Source organism: Xenopus tropicalis, chromosome 4 (assembly GCF_000004195.4).
Source record: "Xenopus tropicalis strain Nigerian chromosome 4, UCB_Xtro_10.0, whole genome shotgun sequence".
Taxonomy (NCBI): domain Eukaryota; kingdom Metazoa; phylum Chordata; class Amphibia; order Anura; family Pipidae; genus Xenopus; species Xenopus tropicalis.
Window position 1 is genome coordinate 58,695,873 of NC_030680.2, and position 18,653 is coordinate 58,714,525.

The following is an 18,653-nucleotide window of genomic DNA, read 5'->3' on the forward strand; positions in this document are numbered from 1 at the left end:
CGGTAAGCAGCTCCGCAGTGTCTCCCAGGCGTGAGTGCCTCGCTGCTCCTTTGGTAGCTCTACGTATCCTGAGCAGGGAATCCTAGGTGCCTGATGGTGCTGCCATGTTGCGCTCCTGTGTAGGGTAGGGGAGGGGGGGCAGCTTTGGCCAGCTCTGCATGTAACATTATGGGACCTATGCGCTCTTTTAGTGCTGCTAAGTTCCGAACCGATGGGAAGTGCATCAAGCCGCGGCGCCCCACAATGGCACACATTCACTGACAAAGGCACATGGGCACACATTCACTAAAAAGGGCACATAAAAAGACCACTAAAAAAAGTATAAAAAAAACTTTTACGAATAGCATGGACAATAATGAAATGGTAAATCATCCTTGGCCAAATCTTTCATGGCCTTCCACTTGGAGCATGAAGTACCAGACTAAAGATGTATTGTTTTGGGCATATTGATTCAGGCAAACCAGTAAGTTCGAGATGAAGTCGCTGCAATAGTTGGGGAAATGGGAACAACTCTAGATATGATATGTAACGAAGGTAAAGTGGTTGCTTTCTTTCTAATCTACCAAAGACATGCTAATGTAACGTTGCAAGCATTGCTTTATTTTATGAGTATGCAAACTGCTACCATCCTCAATTCCTTAAAGAAGCAGGAAAGGCTAAGTCACTTGGGGTGCCAAAATGTTAGGCACCCCCAAGTGATCGCTTACCTTCTACCCCGGGCTGGTGCCCCTGTATGGAGAAAACAGCACCAGCCCTGGGTAGCAGCGATCGCTTCCTCCTTCCTCTCTTGCTGCGCGCGCATGCGCAGTAGAGTGAAAAGCCGAACTTTAACAGAGAAGTCGGCTTTTTCCCTCTACTGCGCATGCGCCGGACTCGGAGTCTCAGGGAATGGAAGGCGGAAGCAGGAAGCGCATCGCCCCATGTGCCCCAGGCTGGTGCGGTTTTCTCCTAATAGGGGCACCAGCCCGGGGTACGAGGTAAGCGATTCAAGTCACTTGGGGGTGCTTAACATTTTAGCACCCCCAAGTTACTTAGCCTTTCCTTCCCCTTTAAGGGCAGATCTTTAGAAATAAAAAAGCTCCAATGATGCACTGTGCCTACTTAGGATTTGTAAGTAATTATTTTTGGTAATGGAGATTCACTAATGATGGGAGCACAAACAGCGCACAGAACCAATGGGACGAGCACAAAGCACACAGCAGGATGGCAAGTACTTGATAATTAGTATGGCAGCTTCCTTAGCCTTCCCAAACTTGCTTTTGTCTGCTGCTGTAGCATATTTCTTTCTCTAAAGTTATCTATTTATTTATCTATTATTTGATTATTGAAACTTAGCAGTAGCAGCTGCATTTCCCACCCTGGGGTTATACTCGAGTCAATAAGTTTCTCCAGTTTTCTTAAAAAACTAAAGTAAAATTAGGTACCTCGGCTTATATTCGGATTGGCTTATACTAAAGTATAAAGGTGGCTGGACTGAGTTTGGCCGTTTCTGTAGGATTATTACTCTTGGTCTCATACATCAAAAGCTGATCCACAAATCACTTTCAAAACAGAAAAGGGATCTCATTATTGAAAGTTATCAGTCAGGACAGGGGTACAAAAATGTATAAAAAAATCATTAAACATTCCATGGAACACAGTGAAGACACTTATCAACAAGAAAATATGGCTCAACCATGACTGATCAGGGCCTCTCTCAAAGACTGATGAGAAGACTAGGAGAAAACTGTTTTTTTGTGTGTGTTTTTGTTAAATCTTTTAGCTTTCTCATTCAGCAACTATCCAGTTTAGAATTTGAGCATCTGGTTGCTAGGGTTCAAATTACCCTAGCAACCAAGCAGGGGTGTGAATAAGAGTCTGAAATATAAACAGGAGAAGGCCTGAGATATTCTATAACATACAGGTATAGGACCAGTTATCAAAAAAAATGCCAAATTATGGGAAGGCCATCTCCCCATCCCAACATAATTAACCTTTATTGGCGACAAATCAATCTTTGGGTTTAAATCATTTTTTTGCAGACTTAGTAGCCATTCATGGTCCTTCAGACCAATTCGGCAGCTTATCTGCCTGTGTAAGGGCACCCGACGGGTGTGATTTTCTGTTGTATCAGGGACCGCATCTGCTTGTTGATGTGGTCCTTGATCTGACCGCGCCTATGCCTGCCATTGTAATTTGATTGTTTGGCCCTATATCGCCCACTGTAGGTGGGCATGTCGTGAGGTCGCCAAACAAGCACATCGGAAAAAAATCTAATTATTTGCAGATGACTCTAATACAGTGTTTCCCAACCAGTGGCTCGTGAGCAACACGTTGCTCACCAACCCCTTGGATGTTGCTCTCCGTGGCCCCAAAGCAGGTGCTCTTTTTTGAATTTCTGGTAAGGAGGCACGTTTTGGTTGCATAAAAACAAAGTATAATGCCAAACAGAGCCTCCTGTAGGCTGCCAGTCCACACAGGGGCTATTAAGTAGCCAATTATAGCCCTTATTGGCACCCCCAGGAACATTGTTCATGCTTGTGTTGCTCCACAACACTTTTTCCATTTAAATGTGGCTCACGGCGTTTAAAAGGTTGGGGATCCCCGCTCTAATATATAACTGGGAGACTTGCACGCCTCCTCTTTATCTCAAGTTTGTGAATCTATCTGTCAAAAGATCTAGTGTGGTAAATACAATACAGTGTCCTCAGCGCTTTGTGGTTAATTATATTCAATGAAATAAAGTCAGTGAATAAAGTGACGAAAACTCCGTGTGATCCTGCTGCTCCTCCTCAAGTCACCCCTTTGACTGGGTCCCAAACGCATACAAAGAATTATGGCAGGAGCCCATGTGGAAGTAAAGAACAAATAGTGCAATATTGTAATGCAAATCAGGGATCAGGAGGAATAACTACCGAATCCCAAAAAAGTGTGTGAAAGGCTAATTTGCTTAATGTATCACCACCTGCTGTAATGTTAAATGCTCACCAGATAGCAATATTGAATAGGCAAATAGAAATTTCTGATTCAACTTGTAGCCGTCTCCTCGCATATAGGCACAAAATGGAAGAGAAAGCAGCAAATAGTGCAAATCATTTATTATAAGTAACAGAGTAAAAAGGATCTACTTACAAAGTGTAGATAATGTACAGGCTTTCAGAAAACTCGACGCGTTTCACGTACTGGCGGTACGCTTTCTCAAGAGTGTTTACAGTGTGGCCTCCTTAGGGCCTTTTTATACAGTGCTACAGCATGGGGTGAGTGCCCATCCCCCTCATAGTAGATGTGGCTGGTAATGATGACATCACCACTAGTGTGTGACGTAAGTATAGAGCCCCTGCTGGCCACAATTGGGAAGTGCAAGGGATCTTTCCCTCCTCAAATATTCAGAAAGGGCAGATTAGAAGAGTAGAGCGTTGCTTTAGCAACGCGTCACTGAACAAACTGAGGGCAGTCTCTTAGTGTATAATAACTAACAGCTGTGCCTGCAAGGGGTAAGGAGTAAGGAAAGTGCCTTCTGCACTTTCCTTACCCCTTGGAGGCACAGCTCTTAGGAGGCCACACTGTAAACACTCTTGAGAAAGCGTACCGCCAGTACGTGAAACGCGTCGAGTTTTCTGAAAGCCTGTACATTATCTACACTTTGTAAGTAGATCCTTTTTACTCTGTTACTTATAATAAATGATTTGCACTATTTGCTGCTTTCTCTTCCATTTTGTGCCTATATGCGAGGAGACGGCTACAAGTTGAATCAGAAATTTCTATTTGCCTATTCAATATTGCTATCTGGTGAGCATTTAACATTACAGCAGGTGGTGATACATTAAGCAAATTAGCCTTTCACACACTTTTTTGGGATTCGGTAGTTATTCCTCCTGATCCCTGATTTTCATTACAATATTGCACTATTATTTGTTCTTTACTTCCACATGCGCTCCTGCCATAATTCTTTGTATTGTGAATCTATCTGGCCTGAATGTCAGTCTTTTCTATTCTTCCTAGACCCCCCTTCACCATGATGACAACATGGCTCCTGTGCTATGCAAACAGTGGGCGAATTCAAATTGTAATAACTGCATGTTTTCTATCTGCTTGTGGATGCACTGTAGAGTGAAAAGCCAGACCCTAACAAAAAAAGCTTTATCAAACAATTGTGCATGTATCAGCCCCGGGACTGTGAAGAAAGAAGACAGGAGGAAGAGCATCACTTGGTCACAGGTACTGAGGGTATCAGGTATGTCAATTATCGGGGTGGTGCACCCCCCAGTGACTGTACCTTTTCTTCCCCTTTAGTGGACCCATCAAACAGACATAAAAAGCTTTGGAAGACCCTCAAATTAAACATGAAACCCAAATTCTTTATTTTTGATTAATCTATTCCCATTATAAAGCTATTTAATCCTAAATTTGCCTGCCCACCTCTATGCATTACGCCAGGGGTCCCCAACCTTTTTAACCTGAGAGCAACATTTAAATATAAAAAATGCTGGGGATCAACACAAGCATGAAAAAAGTTCCTGGGGGGTGACCAAAAAAGGCTGTAGCAGGTTATTTTGTAGCCCCTATGTAAATTGGCAGACTACAGGAGGCTCTGTTTGGTAGTACCTATGATCTTTAGGACTCCAAAACTTGCCTCCAAGTTAGAAATTCAAGAATGATGACCTTCTTTGAGGCCACTGGGAGCAACATTAAAGGGGGTGGTGAGCAACATGTTGCTCATGAGGCACTGGTTGGGGGACCACTGCCTTACGCATAGAGGCAGGCAGGCAATTCCTTTCACTTTCCGTTCAGAACTTCCTATAAGTCACTGCACTCCTCACTTTTCCTCCTCACTATCCTGTGTAATCAGTGAATGGCATGTGCATCAGGCCCCCTGTTCAGGCAGTGCCCACAAAATGGCGCCTGTCTGCTTGCTGCGATTGTGAATTCCAAGACTAAAGGAAACAAGTTTAAAATAATTTATATAATGTAATTTAAGTTTATTTTACTTGACAAACAATAGAATTTGGAATTCTCTTAGGGTGACAGGTCCCCCTAAAAGTAGACAAACCCCTACCACAATATTGTACTTAATTTAGACCAGTTCTGCTATATGGTGGAGGGCTGATAATGGAAAGCCAGTTTTTTTCCACTCCCATTCTTTAAACCACACTCACTTTAAACCACACCCATGTTATCACAACAGCTTTTAAAGGAAAAGTAACACATTTTTTAACTAAAAAAATCTATTCTACCCTGCCCCAATAATTGCCCTATCCTACAAACCATTTATTATTTTGAATGCTGTAGTACAAAATACCTGTTAAAAATTGGCATCCGGTCATTTGAAGAAAGGCGATACAGGTGAAGTATCGGGGGAAGCGTCCACTATGCAGTGATCGATTGATCGAGCCTAGCCTGACTCCTTCCTATACAGAAGGAAGGCTAGGCTCGATCAATCGATCACTGCATAGTGGACGCTTCCCCCGATACTTCACCTGCATCTCCGTTCTTCAAATGACCGGATGCCAATTTTTAACAGGAATTTTGTACTACAGCATTCAAAATAATAAATGGTTTGTAGGATAGGGCAATTATTGGGTCAGGGTAGAATAGATTTTTTAGTAAAAAAATTTTTAGTTATACTTTTCCTTTAAGAACATACTCACATTAATGGTGGTAGCACAGCAAAATACGAAATGGTTCATGCTCACTGTAGGGATATCACCCTGCATTCACATGTGAAATTATTATGTCGTGAATTCATACCCATAAATCTATATGGCTCCTCCACACCTGCAGATAGCACAGCAACCCCCAAGCATATAGGTTACACACCTTAGGGACCATATAAAGACTATTTCCATAGGGCAGACACAGTATGGCACACAGGCAGAATATGGCACACACAGACAAGGTAAGGCAGGCAGAGTACGGCACACACAGGCAGCAAAAGGAAAGCATAGTATGGCACACACTGGCAGCATAGGGTACGCAAAGTATGGCCCACACAAGCAGCATAGGCAGGCAAAGTATCGCACACATAGGCATTATTTTGCCTGCGTGTGCCATACTCTCCCTGCCCTACCCTGCCTATGTGTGCCATACTATTCCTGCCCTACCTTGCCTGTGCCATACCCTGCCTGCCCTATGTTGCCTGTGTGTGCTATACAGGCAGCATAGGGCAGGCAGCACACAGGGATGGGCCTAATCCCTGTTGCGCTCTAGGCAAGGCAATTGATTCACTGTGCCCCACAGGAGACAGAGGCAGGGCATGACAGCTTTACCGAACTCTCGCAAGAGTTTGCTAGAGTTCAGGAGAGTTCAAGAAAGCTGTCTTGTCCTGCCTCCGCCTTTCTCTGGTAGGGTGCAAAAGTTTTCTCCAGAGGTAAAGAAGGGCCAGACCTAGGCACATGCCTCTTCTGCCTACCCCTAGTTCCAGCCCTGGCAGTACATACAGTGACACAATGCTGGCACTGCTCCTACAGTCTGAGGGGGTGAACAATGTGGGCAACTTCTAAGGTGCGAACATTGCAGGGACTAAAAGGTGTGAGCAGTACAGGGGATTACATGTTTAAACAATACAAGGCCTGGATCTGAGGTGTGAACCATGCAGGAGGCCAGTTAATCTCAGTACTGATACCATAAGTACTTAAGACAAAGGTAAGCTGTTGCAGCCAGACAGGTGGGGGCCGGATGTGGCCCATGGGCCGACAGTTGAACAGCACTGATATAGACCTTACCAAATATATGAGCCCAGCTGACACACTGCACAATGCTTCAACCGAGCAAGTGCCTCTCTTGGTATAAGCTTTGGGTAGAACTCGATAGTAAGAAATCCAAGTCTGGGACTCCTCCAGTTACATGGGAGTAGAAAGAACTGAAAGCAGTTGTAATGTGTAGCGGTGACTCCTTCGGAAAGCTCAGAATCAAGCACAGTGCACCGAGATGGCTGCCTACACCCCAATATTACTAACACTTAAATTATACATTTGTTGGTTTAAGAACAATATTTTAAATGGTAGAGTGATTTGCTATGTAAAAAAAAAAAAGTACACAAAAATCATGACAGAATGCCTTTAATTTTAGGAACCAGTCTCAAAGCCAAATACCATCAACCAAAAACCATGCACTCCCTAACCAATTTTAGCCAGTTTGCTCCACAAACACTATTATGGAATAACCAAGCATTCCTCCACTTGGCTTAAAATTCAACCAGCTGAATGACAGTTGGCCCCTTGAAGTATATTGCAATATATGGACAAACAATCCCTGTTTTGAATATTGGGAAGGTTCACTTCCTAACAGCTTAATCCACACAATGTATTTAAGTCTTATATAGATATATTGATAACAGGTGAGTGCAGAGGACCTCTTGTTTCAGTCTATATAAATTTTTGGCCACAGCCTCACTGTATCCCCACCTAATGGTTTAACATTTAGTGGTGAGCACAACTTTTAGTTTCTTGCTATTTCAATTATGCTACCAGTTAGCTGAATACAACTAGCCAAAGTGAGAGCAAATGGGAGAAATGTTGAAATTTTGTGACTGGCACTTTTTCCTTACCAGAAACAAAACCCTAACAAATTTCCCCATCTGATGTTAGAACTAATGTTCAATAAAAATGCAGAACAAAGTTGGGAGGGTGGGGTCAAAAACAAAATTATTTGCAATCACAAGACAAAAACAAGGATACATTTATTGATATAGCCATCCCCATTGCCTCCAAACCCAAATACTCAATATGAAATTCCAACATCAACTTTTCATAGAAGTAACTTCTCTGCTAGAAAGCAATTTCAGGTTTTTAATTAATCTCTAGCTCAATTCAGTTGTCTATGTAAGAACCCAGGGGACAACATTATAAGCAATTAGTGATTATTAGCATTTCCCTGTCAGAGGGGATAGTCTTTCAGAGCACACTAAAATACAGTACACAAACTGGTGGCATACATAATGACTTGGCTTTCACAGTTTAAAGCTGGGCACGTATGATAACATCAGCTACAGATTTTTACCTGATGTGGCTAGGTAATCATTGGATGATAATTGGGAGCCTACATCAACAGATGGAGCATCAAAGCAGAACTTGCTAGACCCCCCCGAAGGCCCCATACACAGTCCAAAAGCATTCTAGTCACAGAAACTAAATGCCTTAATAATAATTCTTGTGAATTGCCAACAGTAATACATTCTGAATTGTGTAATAGTGAGAAAATGCCTTATTCTGCATTTCTGGCGTGCATGATTATGCAATTCAAGTATTAGCCTGTGGCAATCCCTGCATTTAAAAATGAAAAGGGTAGCTTTATAGACTGCAGGCAGTGCAATATGCTGCACAAAGTGCCCTGTGTGCCATTACCTGATGCAACACACACAGTACTAAATGCTGATGTGTCAAATGTGAAGAAGCAGCTAGCAGAGATTATTATAACATAGCCACAAAAAAGCAGTGCATACACTGCTAGATGCTTACCTTTTTCCCAGTTTGTTTCTCCACCATGTCGTAGCTGAGAGAAAAGTCTTCTGGCTGTGGGGTTTTAGAACACCCACCTTTGGGCATCGTTTTACCTTCCTTACTTGACCTTCATTTATTTCCCTATCGCTTCGTCATCAACAGTCTGTTGTATGAAATAAAAAATAAAAATTAGCACTGTGCAAACATTCTAAAATTTTTACTGCAAAACTACTATTACTACTTGGTTCAATTAATAGGGCTTGTGTTAAACATGATCTTAAATCTATTAAAAAAAAAAAAAAAAAAAAAAAAGATATATATATATATATATATATGAATCTTCAGAGCAATAGTGGAAGGTGAATTTAGATATTTAAATTATCCTTCCCAGTTAAGCCTAGGTATAATGAAATCCTCCTTATCTGTAAGACTGATACACATGCTGCAACTTAACAATATAGTTGAGGTTGTAACGGTATAAACACACATACACATTTCCTTATAGATGACAAAATATACAGAATATTTTTTTTTTTTTCAAAGGTGTTTATTTATTCATTTGTAACATAAAACAACGACATTGGTTCTACAAGCGTGTTCTTTTCATGCCAGAATGTAACGGTACATTGGGTTAAATAATCAGTAATGTCCTACTCAAAATGGTGTTCAGATTCCTATCAAGGAGGGGAGGGTTTGGGATTACCAGTGGAGGTTTGAGTTCCCAAGGAGGCCCCTGTGGCGTTATTCCATGGCTTCGACCCATGTTCCCCATATCTTGTCATACTTTTGAGGGCATCCTCTTGCTATATAGGTGATTTGTATCAGTGGTAGAAGGGATACAGAATATTTTTAACAAATTCTATTGAATGTTTTCATGTTGAACAAGCAGGTTTATACTGGGCCTTAACCAAGGCATAAGAACAAAATTATATAAACACCCACCACAAACTATTTAGAACAAAACAAATCTTTAATATATCTTTACATGCTCCAAGAACATGCAATATATAGACCTCCACAGCTCTCTGTGTGGGAAAGACCCTGCTTTATAACGCTTGGATTTACTATTTCTAGCAATATCTAAGTATAGAAAGCATCGGAATCGCTCCTAAGAAATCCATGGAATAACCTTAAAACAGAAGCTCACTTAGGTTTAACAGGACACTTAGAAATATGTAACAAAACAATTTTTTACATAGTGTTGAAAAGGGTATGTAGCTCTTTACAAAGGAAGGTCTTGCAGCAAAACACAATCCATAAGGGTTAAGAGATAGAAGCATAAAGGCGAATACACACAGAATGATTAGTCGCCATGACTTTCTTAGAGAAAAAAAAAATTGCAGCGACTAAATCGGCACACCGCAACAGTGCGCAACTGGCCGTGATGACTCATACTAACCTATGGCAGCTAAAGCACCCCAATCAGTCGCCAAGTTTGTTTTGTTTTTTTTCGTGAAAATGCAAGCAACTGAAGGAAAACAGTTTAAAGGAACAGTAACACCAAAAAATGAAAGTGTATTAAAGTAACTAAAATGTAATGTGCTGCTGCCCTGCACTGGTAAAAGTTGTGTGTTTACTTCAGAAAGTCTACTATAATTTATATAAATAAGCTGCTATGTAGCCCTGGAGGCAGCCATTCAAAGGAGTAAAGGCACAGGCACATAGCAGATAACAGATAAAACACTATTGTATTCTACAGAACTTGTCTATTATCTGCTATGTAACCTGTGCCTTTTCTCCTTTTTTCCAGCTTGAATGGCTGCACCCATGGCTACACAGCAGCTTATTATATAAATTATAGTAGTGTTACTGTAGCAAACACACCAGTTTTACCAGTGCAGGGCAACAGTGCATTATATTTTTATTACTTTAAAGCTCTTTCATTTTTTGGAGTTACTGTTCCTTTAAGGCAAGTCAGTCTGCAGCACTTACAAATCTATCCAGAAACACTAGAGTCCAATTTTTCTTGCCATTATCACTTTCTGTATGCATTGCAATACCTAACTTTGTTCAGAAACATTTATCCATGTTTTGTCTCCATGACTACTCCTATTGGCAAAATATATTATGTTGCTTCAGTAAAAAACAGTTCTCCTTACAAACTTACAAACACTAAAGTAGAATTTAAGGCAAGGGCAGACGTAGCGTATATCTGCTTCTCTCGGCCCTTCGCTTTTATGCTTGGCTGAGAGAAGCGGATCCGCTTTTGTACGCTGCTCTGCGTGCACTAAAACTTATGGCAAGAGCCACAGTGTGCGCACACAGAGGGGAGCGGATCGGCATTTTCTTTCACGTTTTCCAGGCTGTCCGCCGATCCACTCTGTGTGGCTGTTGCCATAGGTTTTAGTGCATGCACACAAAAGCGGGTCCCCTTCCGTACGCCACTCTCTCAGCCAGGCAGAAAGGCGCAGGGCTGAGAGAAGCCGATATACTTGTTAATCCCGAAAAAGCCAAGGCAGTATAGGTATGGGATCTGTTATCCGGAAACCCGATATCCAGAAAGCTCCAAATTACATAAAGCATGTCTCCCATAGACTCCATCTTAATCAAATAATTCAGATTTATAAAATTGATTTCCTTTTTCTCTGTAAAAATAAAACAGTACCTTGTACTTGAGGCCCAACTAAGTTATAATTAATCCTTACTGGATTTAAAATAATCCTATTGGGTTTAATTAATGTTTTTATTTTTTAGTAGACTTAAGGTATGAAGATCCAAATTACGGAAAGACCCCTTATTTGGAATACCCTTGGTCTCGAGCATTCTGGATAATGGGTCCTATACCTGTATACTTATTTTATATTATTGTTGGTAGCAGTCTTTGCATTGACTTCCTAAATATGGTAACCAGATCACTTGAAATTCAGGCACACTTCTAATGAATTCATGTTGCAGGGCTGCACTGATTGCATGTAAGTTCTATTTAGGTAGACATGTCCACAATTTTTAAAAAATGATCTTGCAACCTTACTCTAAATAAACTTTTATAACAAACTATGTAATGAAAGACTGTCAATAAGCTTTAAAATTCAATTCAGTGCCTGTGGCTCATCAGCAAAATAAAACACTGGTTGAAAAAAAGCCAGCTATAGAGGCCAAAACTGCCCTGTATGTGTGTGCACTTCCCAGATGAGCAAACAGTATCCCATTAGGTTGCACACTTGCAAAAACAAACTACACTAGTTTAAGTAGTGTCAATTGTAGTTTAGCTTCTCAACTAATATAACAATTACTCCTAAACACCTATATAAATGCATACACAACTCATAAAAACTTGTCCCAGTGGATACAGTGAGTATATGTTCTTCCTGTTTTTAATCTTGACAAAGCTATTATTCCTCTCCAAGGTAAAGCACTCCATAATAACAGACAAAAGACTATGCAGGCCTTGCAATGTTGCTTGGTAACAGGGAAAGGAAGAGAATAAAACATTGTTTCAAAAAAATGGAATGAGTTTTTTTCAGACCTTTGGAAATGTTTGGAGCCAGGACAATGGAGGCCAGTTAGTAAATACCACAAATGTAACATACAGAACATTTAGACTACCTAATGTTGTATATGAGTGTGTCATATAAACAAATTTGAGCTGTAACACTTTGTTGTAATACAAAACTGCAGGAATAAAAACAGCTAGTACTCCGTATATCAAATAAAAATCTTCAGTGCATTACAGCAGTGCAATACACATTGCTATGGTAAACATCACCACAATTCCTGTATTATTAATTACAAAAATAGCAATGCTCTGTTTGGCACAGTACTCGGCAGCAACAAAATGGGATTAAACCTTTACTGCTTCTAAAGGGCAGCTATTTTTTTTTTTTTTTTTTTGCTGAATTGTACAAGCAGAGCTGAATGTCTATTTTGGCAGGTACAGGGAAATGCGGTAAACTAACATAGGTGTTCATTCCTTGTGGCTGCTGGACCACTATTCATAGTGAGGTAGAAGGTAAGGAAAGACCCACTTTTTTTTTTTAAACAGTCCCCTTTCTACCAACTCTGTGTTCTCCCTAGAAATGACAGGGGTGGAAGTTGGTTTAATCTGAATGGACCAAAAACTTCTTTAACAGAACTCTTTTTAAAGAAGCCAACAAATTTGTGTGCTTCTTCAAATCCAGCATGCAATCCTACCAGCTTCTGGAAAAACTGTTCCATTAGGGTGAGTAAGGAGAGGATAGGCTGGTTATCTATATTCTGCTCCGAAGGCTGCTTTGAACCTGATAAATCTACGTACCCTGTACTCTGGCCAAAAAATTAACTGGGGAAAATCAGCGATCTTCCCTATAGATGACTTCCTGATTGACCCCCCAGAAATTCCCAATTGCTCTACAAACAGTCCATACTTGGTAATAAATTAACTTAACTTAAAGAGATACTGACACCAGAAATGAAACCTTTTTTTAACATCTATCATAACATTGTCTTTGCATGCTATTTATAATTTTGCCATAAAAGTATTTTCCTGATGCTTTTACATTACCTATCTGATCCCCCATGTTCCTCTATGAGGGGGCTGCCATATTTGTGCAGCAGGAGTCCATTCACATTAGAAGCTATAACTGACAGGCTGAGAAGGGACAGTCAGGTTGGCAAAACAGTCAGGCTTAGGAACTTCAAGTAACAATTACTTACAGAAGCAGCCCTGTCTGAAACTGCAGAACTGAAAATTCCAATCTGATCCTCATTCCCACTGTCCTGGGCTGAAAAAACGTGTTCAATATGCTTATGTTATTCAAGTTCTTATATTAATTTCAACAAATACCCTTAGCACTTACCTCTTTATAACTACCCTCTGACGTTGGAGGTCTTTCTGCCCCAATCTTATTTTTATATTATCTAGCACCTATATTATCTAGCACCTAAATTGAACCATGCTGCATGGTCTACATCCTCACATGAGAATGCCTCTAACAATTTAGAGGCCCAATTAATCAGCTCTTAAGAAGGCCTTAAAGGAACAGTAACACCAAAAAATGAAAGTGTATAAAAGTAACTAAAATGTAATGTGCTGCTGCCCTGCACTGGTAAAAGTTGTGTGTTTACTTCAGAAAGTCTACTATAATTTATATAAATAAGCTGCTACGTAGCCATGGGGGCAGCCATTCAAAGGAGAAAAGGCACAGGCACACAGCAGTTAACAGATAAAACACTATTGTATTCTACAGAACTTATATGTTATCTGCTATGTAACCTGTGCCTTTTCTCCTTTTTTTCCAGCTTGAATGGCTGCCCCCGTGGCTACACAGCAGATTATATAAATTATAGTAGTGTTACTGTAGCAAACACACCAGTTTTACCAGTGCAGGGCAACAGTGCATTATATTTTTATTACTTTAAAGCTCTTTCATTTTTTGGTGTTACTGTTCCTTTAAGAATTTATTGTAAGAGGCACTAAGTACAATAATGGGGTTACTACCTTAATGAAAGCAACTGTTCAAGCCTTGAGACTCACGTTTCAGCAATTTTCTAGAGTTGTTACACAATGCTCGCCCTTATTCCCCCCTATGGTTCAATTCACATTTTCCCCCACTTTAAAGCAATTACAGACCCCCAAATATGGGCCACTCATAAAATCAAGTACAGGTATGGGATCCCTTATCCGGAAACCCGTTATCCAGAAAGTTCCAAATTACGGAAAGGCCATCTCCCATAGACTCCATTATAAGCAAATAATTCTAATTTTTAAAAATGATTTCCTTTTTCTCTATAATAATAAAACAGTACCTTGATCCCAGCTAAGATATTAATCCTTATTGGAGGCAAAATAAAGCCTATTGGGTTTATTCAATATTTAAACGATTTTTAAGAGACTTAAGTTATGGAGATCCAAATTACAGAAAGATCCCATATCCAGAAAACCCCAGGTCCCTAGCATTCTGGATAACAGGTCCCATGCCTGTACCTAGGAGATATTATTGAATATGATTCAATTTCGTTTGTTACATAGAACATATCTGACTCCACGCAGGTTACACCTGACGAATCAGGACATTCCTGAGAATTCTCCCAAGTGTGATCACTCCCATGCAAACCTATTTCATATGGTGTGGCAATGCCCTTTAATTCATTACTTTTGGAAACAAATAGAAGAAGAAATAAGTAAAACACTGGCCCTCATCATTCCTCTCGATCCATTAATATTATTACTTACCGTAATCAAATTGGGGATACTGCACCTCCTACTGCAGAAATTTTTTTACTAACCTCCTTGTAATACAGGCCAAATGTTTAACAGCAATGAAATGGAAATCTACTGTACCACCCTCTAATGATCAATGGGTAGAAATAGTCAACAAACACATCCCCCTATACAAAATAACCGATGCCCAAAGAAATTTGCAAAAAAAAATTGGTCTACTTGGATTGCTGATCACCTGAAACTAAACAAAAGTGGGATGTGATTCTCAAATATTGTCAATTTTGGCTATCAGCATTAACTCCCCCTCCCTAAACTTCTCCTACCGGTAAACGCATAGAAAAGGCACTGGCTGTTAAAATATATCACTATTAAGGGTAATGTTAAGAGTTTATAAAGTTGAACAATAAAGCGCACTACTGCCAACACCACCATGAATAAGAACATGTAGATACTTGTAAGTAATGCTCATGTGCTTCTACGGTCTATGAATCTGAAATGCTATGAATTGTTTTCTTTATTTTTTCTTCTTTTCCCTTTTTCCCCCAAAAACAATAGATAAAACGGTTTATAAAAATAAAAAAAATGGGGGGGTAGGCTCTACAGCAGGAGCAAAGCGAGGTGGGTTACAGTTTTTTTTTTTTGTTTTTTTTAAGCCAGGCTGATACACACGGCTAAAACAAACTGGGGAGAAGATGTTGAACAATATCAAAGCAGATTTTTAAGCCAAGTTTGCATCAAACTAAAATAAGTTTCCATTTTCCAATGCCAGTAATGGCTTATGTTTTTGGGAGATTTTATGTTAAAGGAGCACTGTACAGGTACGGGATCCCTTATCCGTTATCCAGAAAGCCTGTCTCCCATAGACTCCAATTTAATAAAATAATTCCGAATTTTAAAACTGACTTCCTATTTCTCTGTAGTAATAAAACAGTACCTTGTAATTGATCCCAACTTAGATATAAATAATACTTATTGGGTGCAAAACAATCCTATTGGGTTTAATTAATGTTTTGTTGGTTTTTTAGGGTATGGAGATCCAAATTATGGAAAGACCCCTTATGTGGAATACCCTTGTTCCTGAGCATTCTGGATAACGGGTCCTATACCTGTACCTTCACAGAGGAAACCAAGAGGTATCAAACATTTTAACGGTGGTACCTCTTATTTGGATCTGACCTCTCACACAATAGATCAAATACTGTTGTTAGATGATCAAGCAAGCATTTGGAAAGACTATATGGAAGGGATATATGGCATTTAGAAAATCCACAACATGCAGGCCATGAAAAAGATTTATTGAAGCATCCTATAGATTGTCTCTGGGGTTTCTTTTCCGAACTTCAAATGGGTGATGGGTGGTTTCAACTGTCCTACCACAGAAGAACAGGAGGATGCGGGTAGTCAATCATAGTTTTGACTTTACACAGCTTAAACTGCAGACTACTGTCTGGACCATCTACCTGCTAATCAGCTGGCATCCAAAAGTGCATAGAGCTGACAGCTATCATTTTTTTCTGCACAGCCTGGGAAAACAGCCAGCAGGATATGGAATAGCCAATTGTTCGAAGTAAGATTTTTGCAGAGAGTTTTATTTATAAAGTACAGAAAGCACCTTTTAAAGGCACATTACTTCTATATTTTAAGACGCAATGCCAATTTTTTTCGACAATATATCACCTATAAATACAGTACAAATTAACCCACTGGCCTCAGCTTTGCAACTTTAGGTCAATTATAAAGTCATTAATCCTTCTGAGCTACTAGTTTTATAAAGAGAGAAAAACAATTATATTAACTGAGAATTTAGAAAATACATGAACTCCATGTTCTGTTTCTTAAAGGAACAGTAACACCAAAAAATGAGCTTTAAAGTAATAAAAATATAATGCACTGTTGCCGTGCACTGGTAAAACTGGTGTGTTTGCTACAGTAAAGGTGGCCATACACGAGCAGATCCGCTCGCTTGGCGATGTCGCCAAGCGAGCGGATCTTCCCCCGATATCCCCACCTACGGGTGGGCGATATCGGGGACCATTTAGGTAAAAAAAATAATAATCCAATTGTTTGGCCCTGGGGCCAGACGATCGGATTATGTGGGCGGCAATGGGGCAGTCGGATCGGGGACCGCATCAACGAGCCGATGCGGTCCCCGATCCGACCAGATTTTCTAACCTGGCCGATCGAGATCTGGCCAATTTCAGGCCAGATATCGGTCGGCCAGGCCGATCTGCTCTCCCCATACACGGGCCGATTAGCTGCCGAATCGGTCCAAGGGACCGATATCGGCAGCTATAGTCGGCCCGTGTATGGCCACCTTAACTCTACTATAATTGATATAATAAGCTGCTGTGTAGCCATGGGGGCAGCCATTCAAGCTGGAAAAAAGGAGAAAAGGCACAGGTTACATAGCAGATAACATATAAGTTCTGTAGAATACAATAGTGTTTTATCTGTTATCTGCTATGTGCCTGTGCCTTTTCTCCTTTGAATGGCTGCCCCCATGGCTACATAGCAGCTTATTTATATAAATTATAGTAGACTTTCTGAAGTAAACACACAACTTTTACCAGTGCAGGGAAGCAGCACATTATATTTTAGTTACTTTTATACACTTTCATTTTTTGGTGTTACTGTTCCTTTAAGAAATGGTACTCAATGGTACTCCTATAAAGGAAAGATACTTTGTTCAGATGTTTATCTTTTGTGAAAAGTAATTTTCATAGAAAAGCGGGCAGCAGGAATTATTTAATGAAGTCAAAGCTATGTCATGTACCACTCACCTACACTAAATATGCAGATAATCAAGGCTGTACAGAAAAACCTCTGCAAGACCCCTGCAATCTCTGCATGCAGACAAGGATTCATTTTATGTTGCCATTTGTGTGTAGTCAAATTTCCTGTATTCTAGAAGAATTGTGTTATGTTATGTATTATGTAACTGATAAAAGCACAGAAGTTAATGGCCCTGATAAGCCAGTGTAACCATTAAGAAAGAAAACACTAATGGCACTTCTGAAGCTGTAAAACAGGTGATGAGTGTTTTATTAGTTCACAAAACAATGGCAGTATCAGACTTATGCAGGGACCTTTGTCTTACATATTATCTTACACCTATGTGTGGTCCATACTGGTGGAAGCATTTCACTGTCATCTGATTTGGAACCATGAAAATTTAAAATAACTACAGTAATGGCCATTAAAGAAAAAGTTTGACCCTTTAACCGACAGGTGATATAGTTGTTCTCTCACTGTATACCAATGTGTTGTGCATTCAAATTAATAGAACCCCCGAAAAATAAGAGAGTTATGGTTATTAAGTTGTGATTGGAGTAGTTTTTTCTTCCTCACATGCATTTAGTTTCTAGTCAAATGAATGTCAAATGTGATACATGGAAGTTGCTTACTGACAGGAACTGATTAGTAATGTTGCTGGTGGGAAAGTAGCTTTCACCACTCAAGTATACCCTGATAGTCAAAAACTCCAAATGTGTGACAGCTCTAAAGACATAAGAGGTGACTTATGTCTTACTTACTGTGTGTGGCAGGGTCAGGTTGTGTAAAGTCTATTAGAAGCAGTTGGTATAGGTGGCTATGTTTGCCATTCAGACTAAAGGTGGTCATAAACATTCAGATTCTACTCTTCAACATTAAAGCTGGCCATACACGTGGCGATCTCACGATGTTTCGTACGACCGTCGGTCGCACGAAACATCGTCAGATCCGCCACACACCATTCAGGGCTGAATCGGCAGGTAAGGAGGTAGAAACAATAGGATTTCTACCTCCTTCTGCCGATTCAGCTCTGAAGGGAGAATTTTGGTCAGGCGCCTTCTATGGCGCCCGATCAAAATTTTCTAACTTGACCGATCGGCGAGCCGACCGATTTCAGCAGCTTCCTGCGATATCGGTCGGCTCGCTGACATGCCATACACGCACCGATTATCGTACGAAACGAGGTTTCGTACGATAATATCGGTGCGTGTATGGCCACCTTAAGTCTTCAACAGAAATGCATTTAAGGTTCTTCAAGGATAACGACAGACACACAATAAATGCACAGACTATATTGTTATCTGGCCAAACCTTTCTAACGACTA

The 18,653-nt window shown here is 40.3% G+C and overlaps 1 protein-coding gene across 2 annotated transcripts in view; it reads right to left on the reverse strand.

Annotated features, from left to right (window-relative positions):
- ankrd11 (ankyrin repeat domain 11) overlaps nucleotides 1-18,653 on the reverse strand; it is a 120,432-nt gene that overhangs the window by 47,131 nt on the left and 54,648 nt on the right. For both annotated transcript variants that reach the window (XM_004913581.4, XM_002933658.5), the window contains one exon: nucleotides 8,436-8,580. In XM_004913581.4, the coding sequence (XP_004913638.1) occupies nucleotides 8,436-8,522 (87 nt within the window). In that variant the 5' untranslated portion in view covers nucleotides 8,523-8,580. The remainder of the gene's footprint in view (nucleotides 1-8,435; nucleotides 8,581-18,653) is intronic.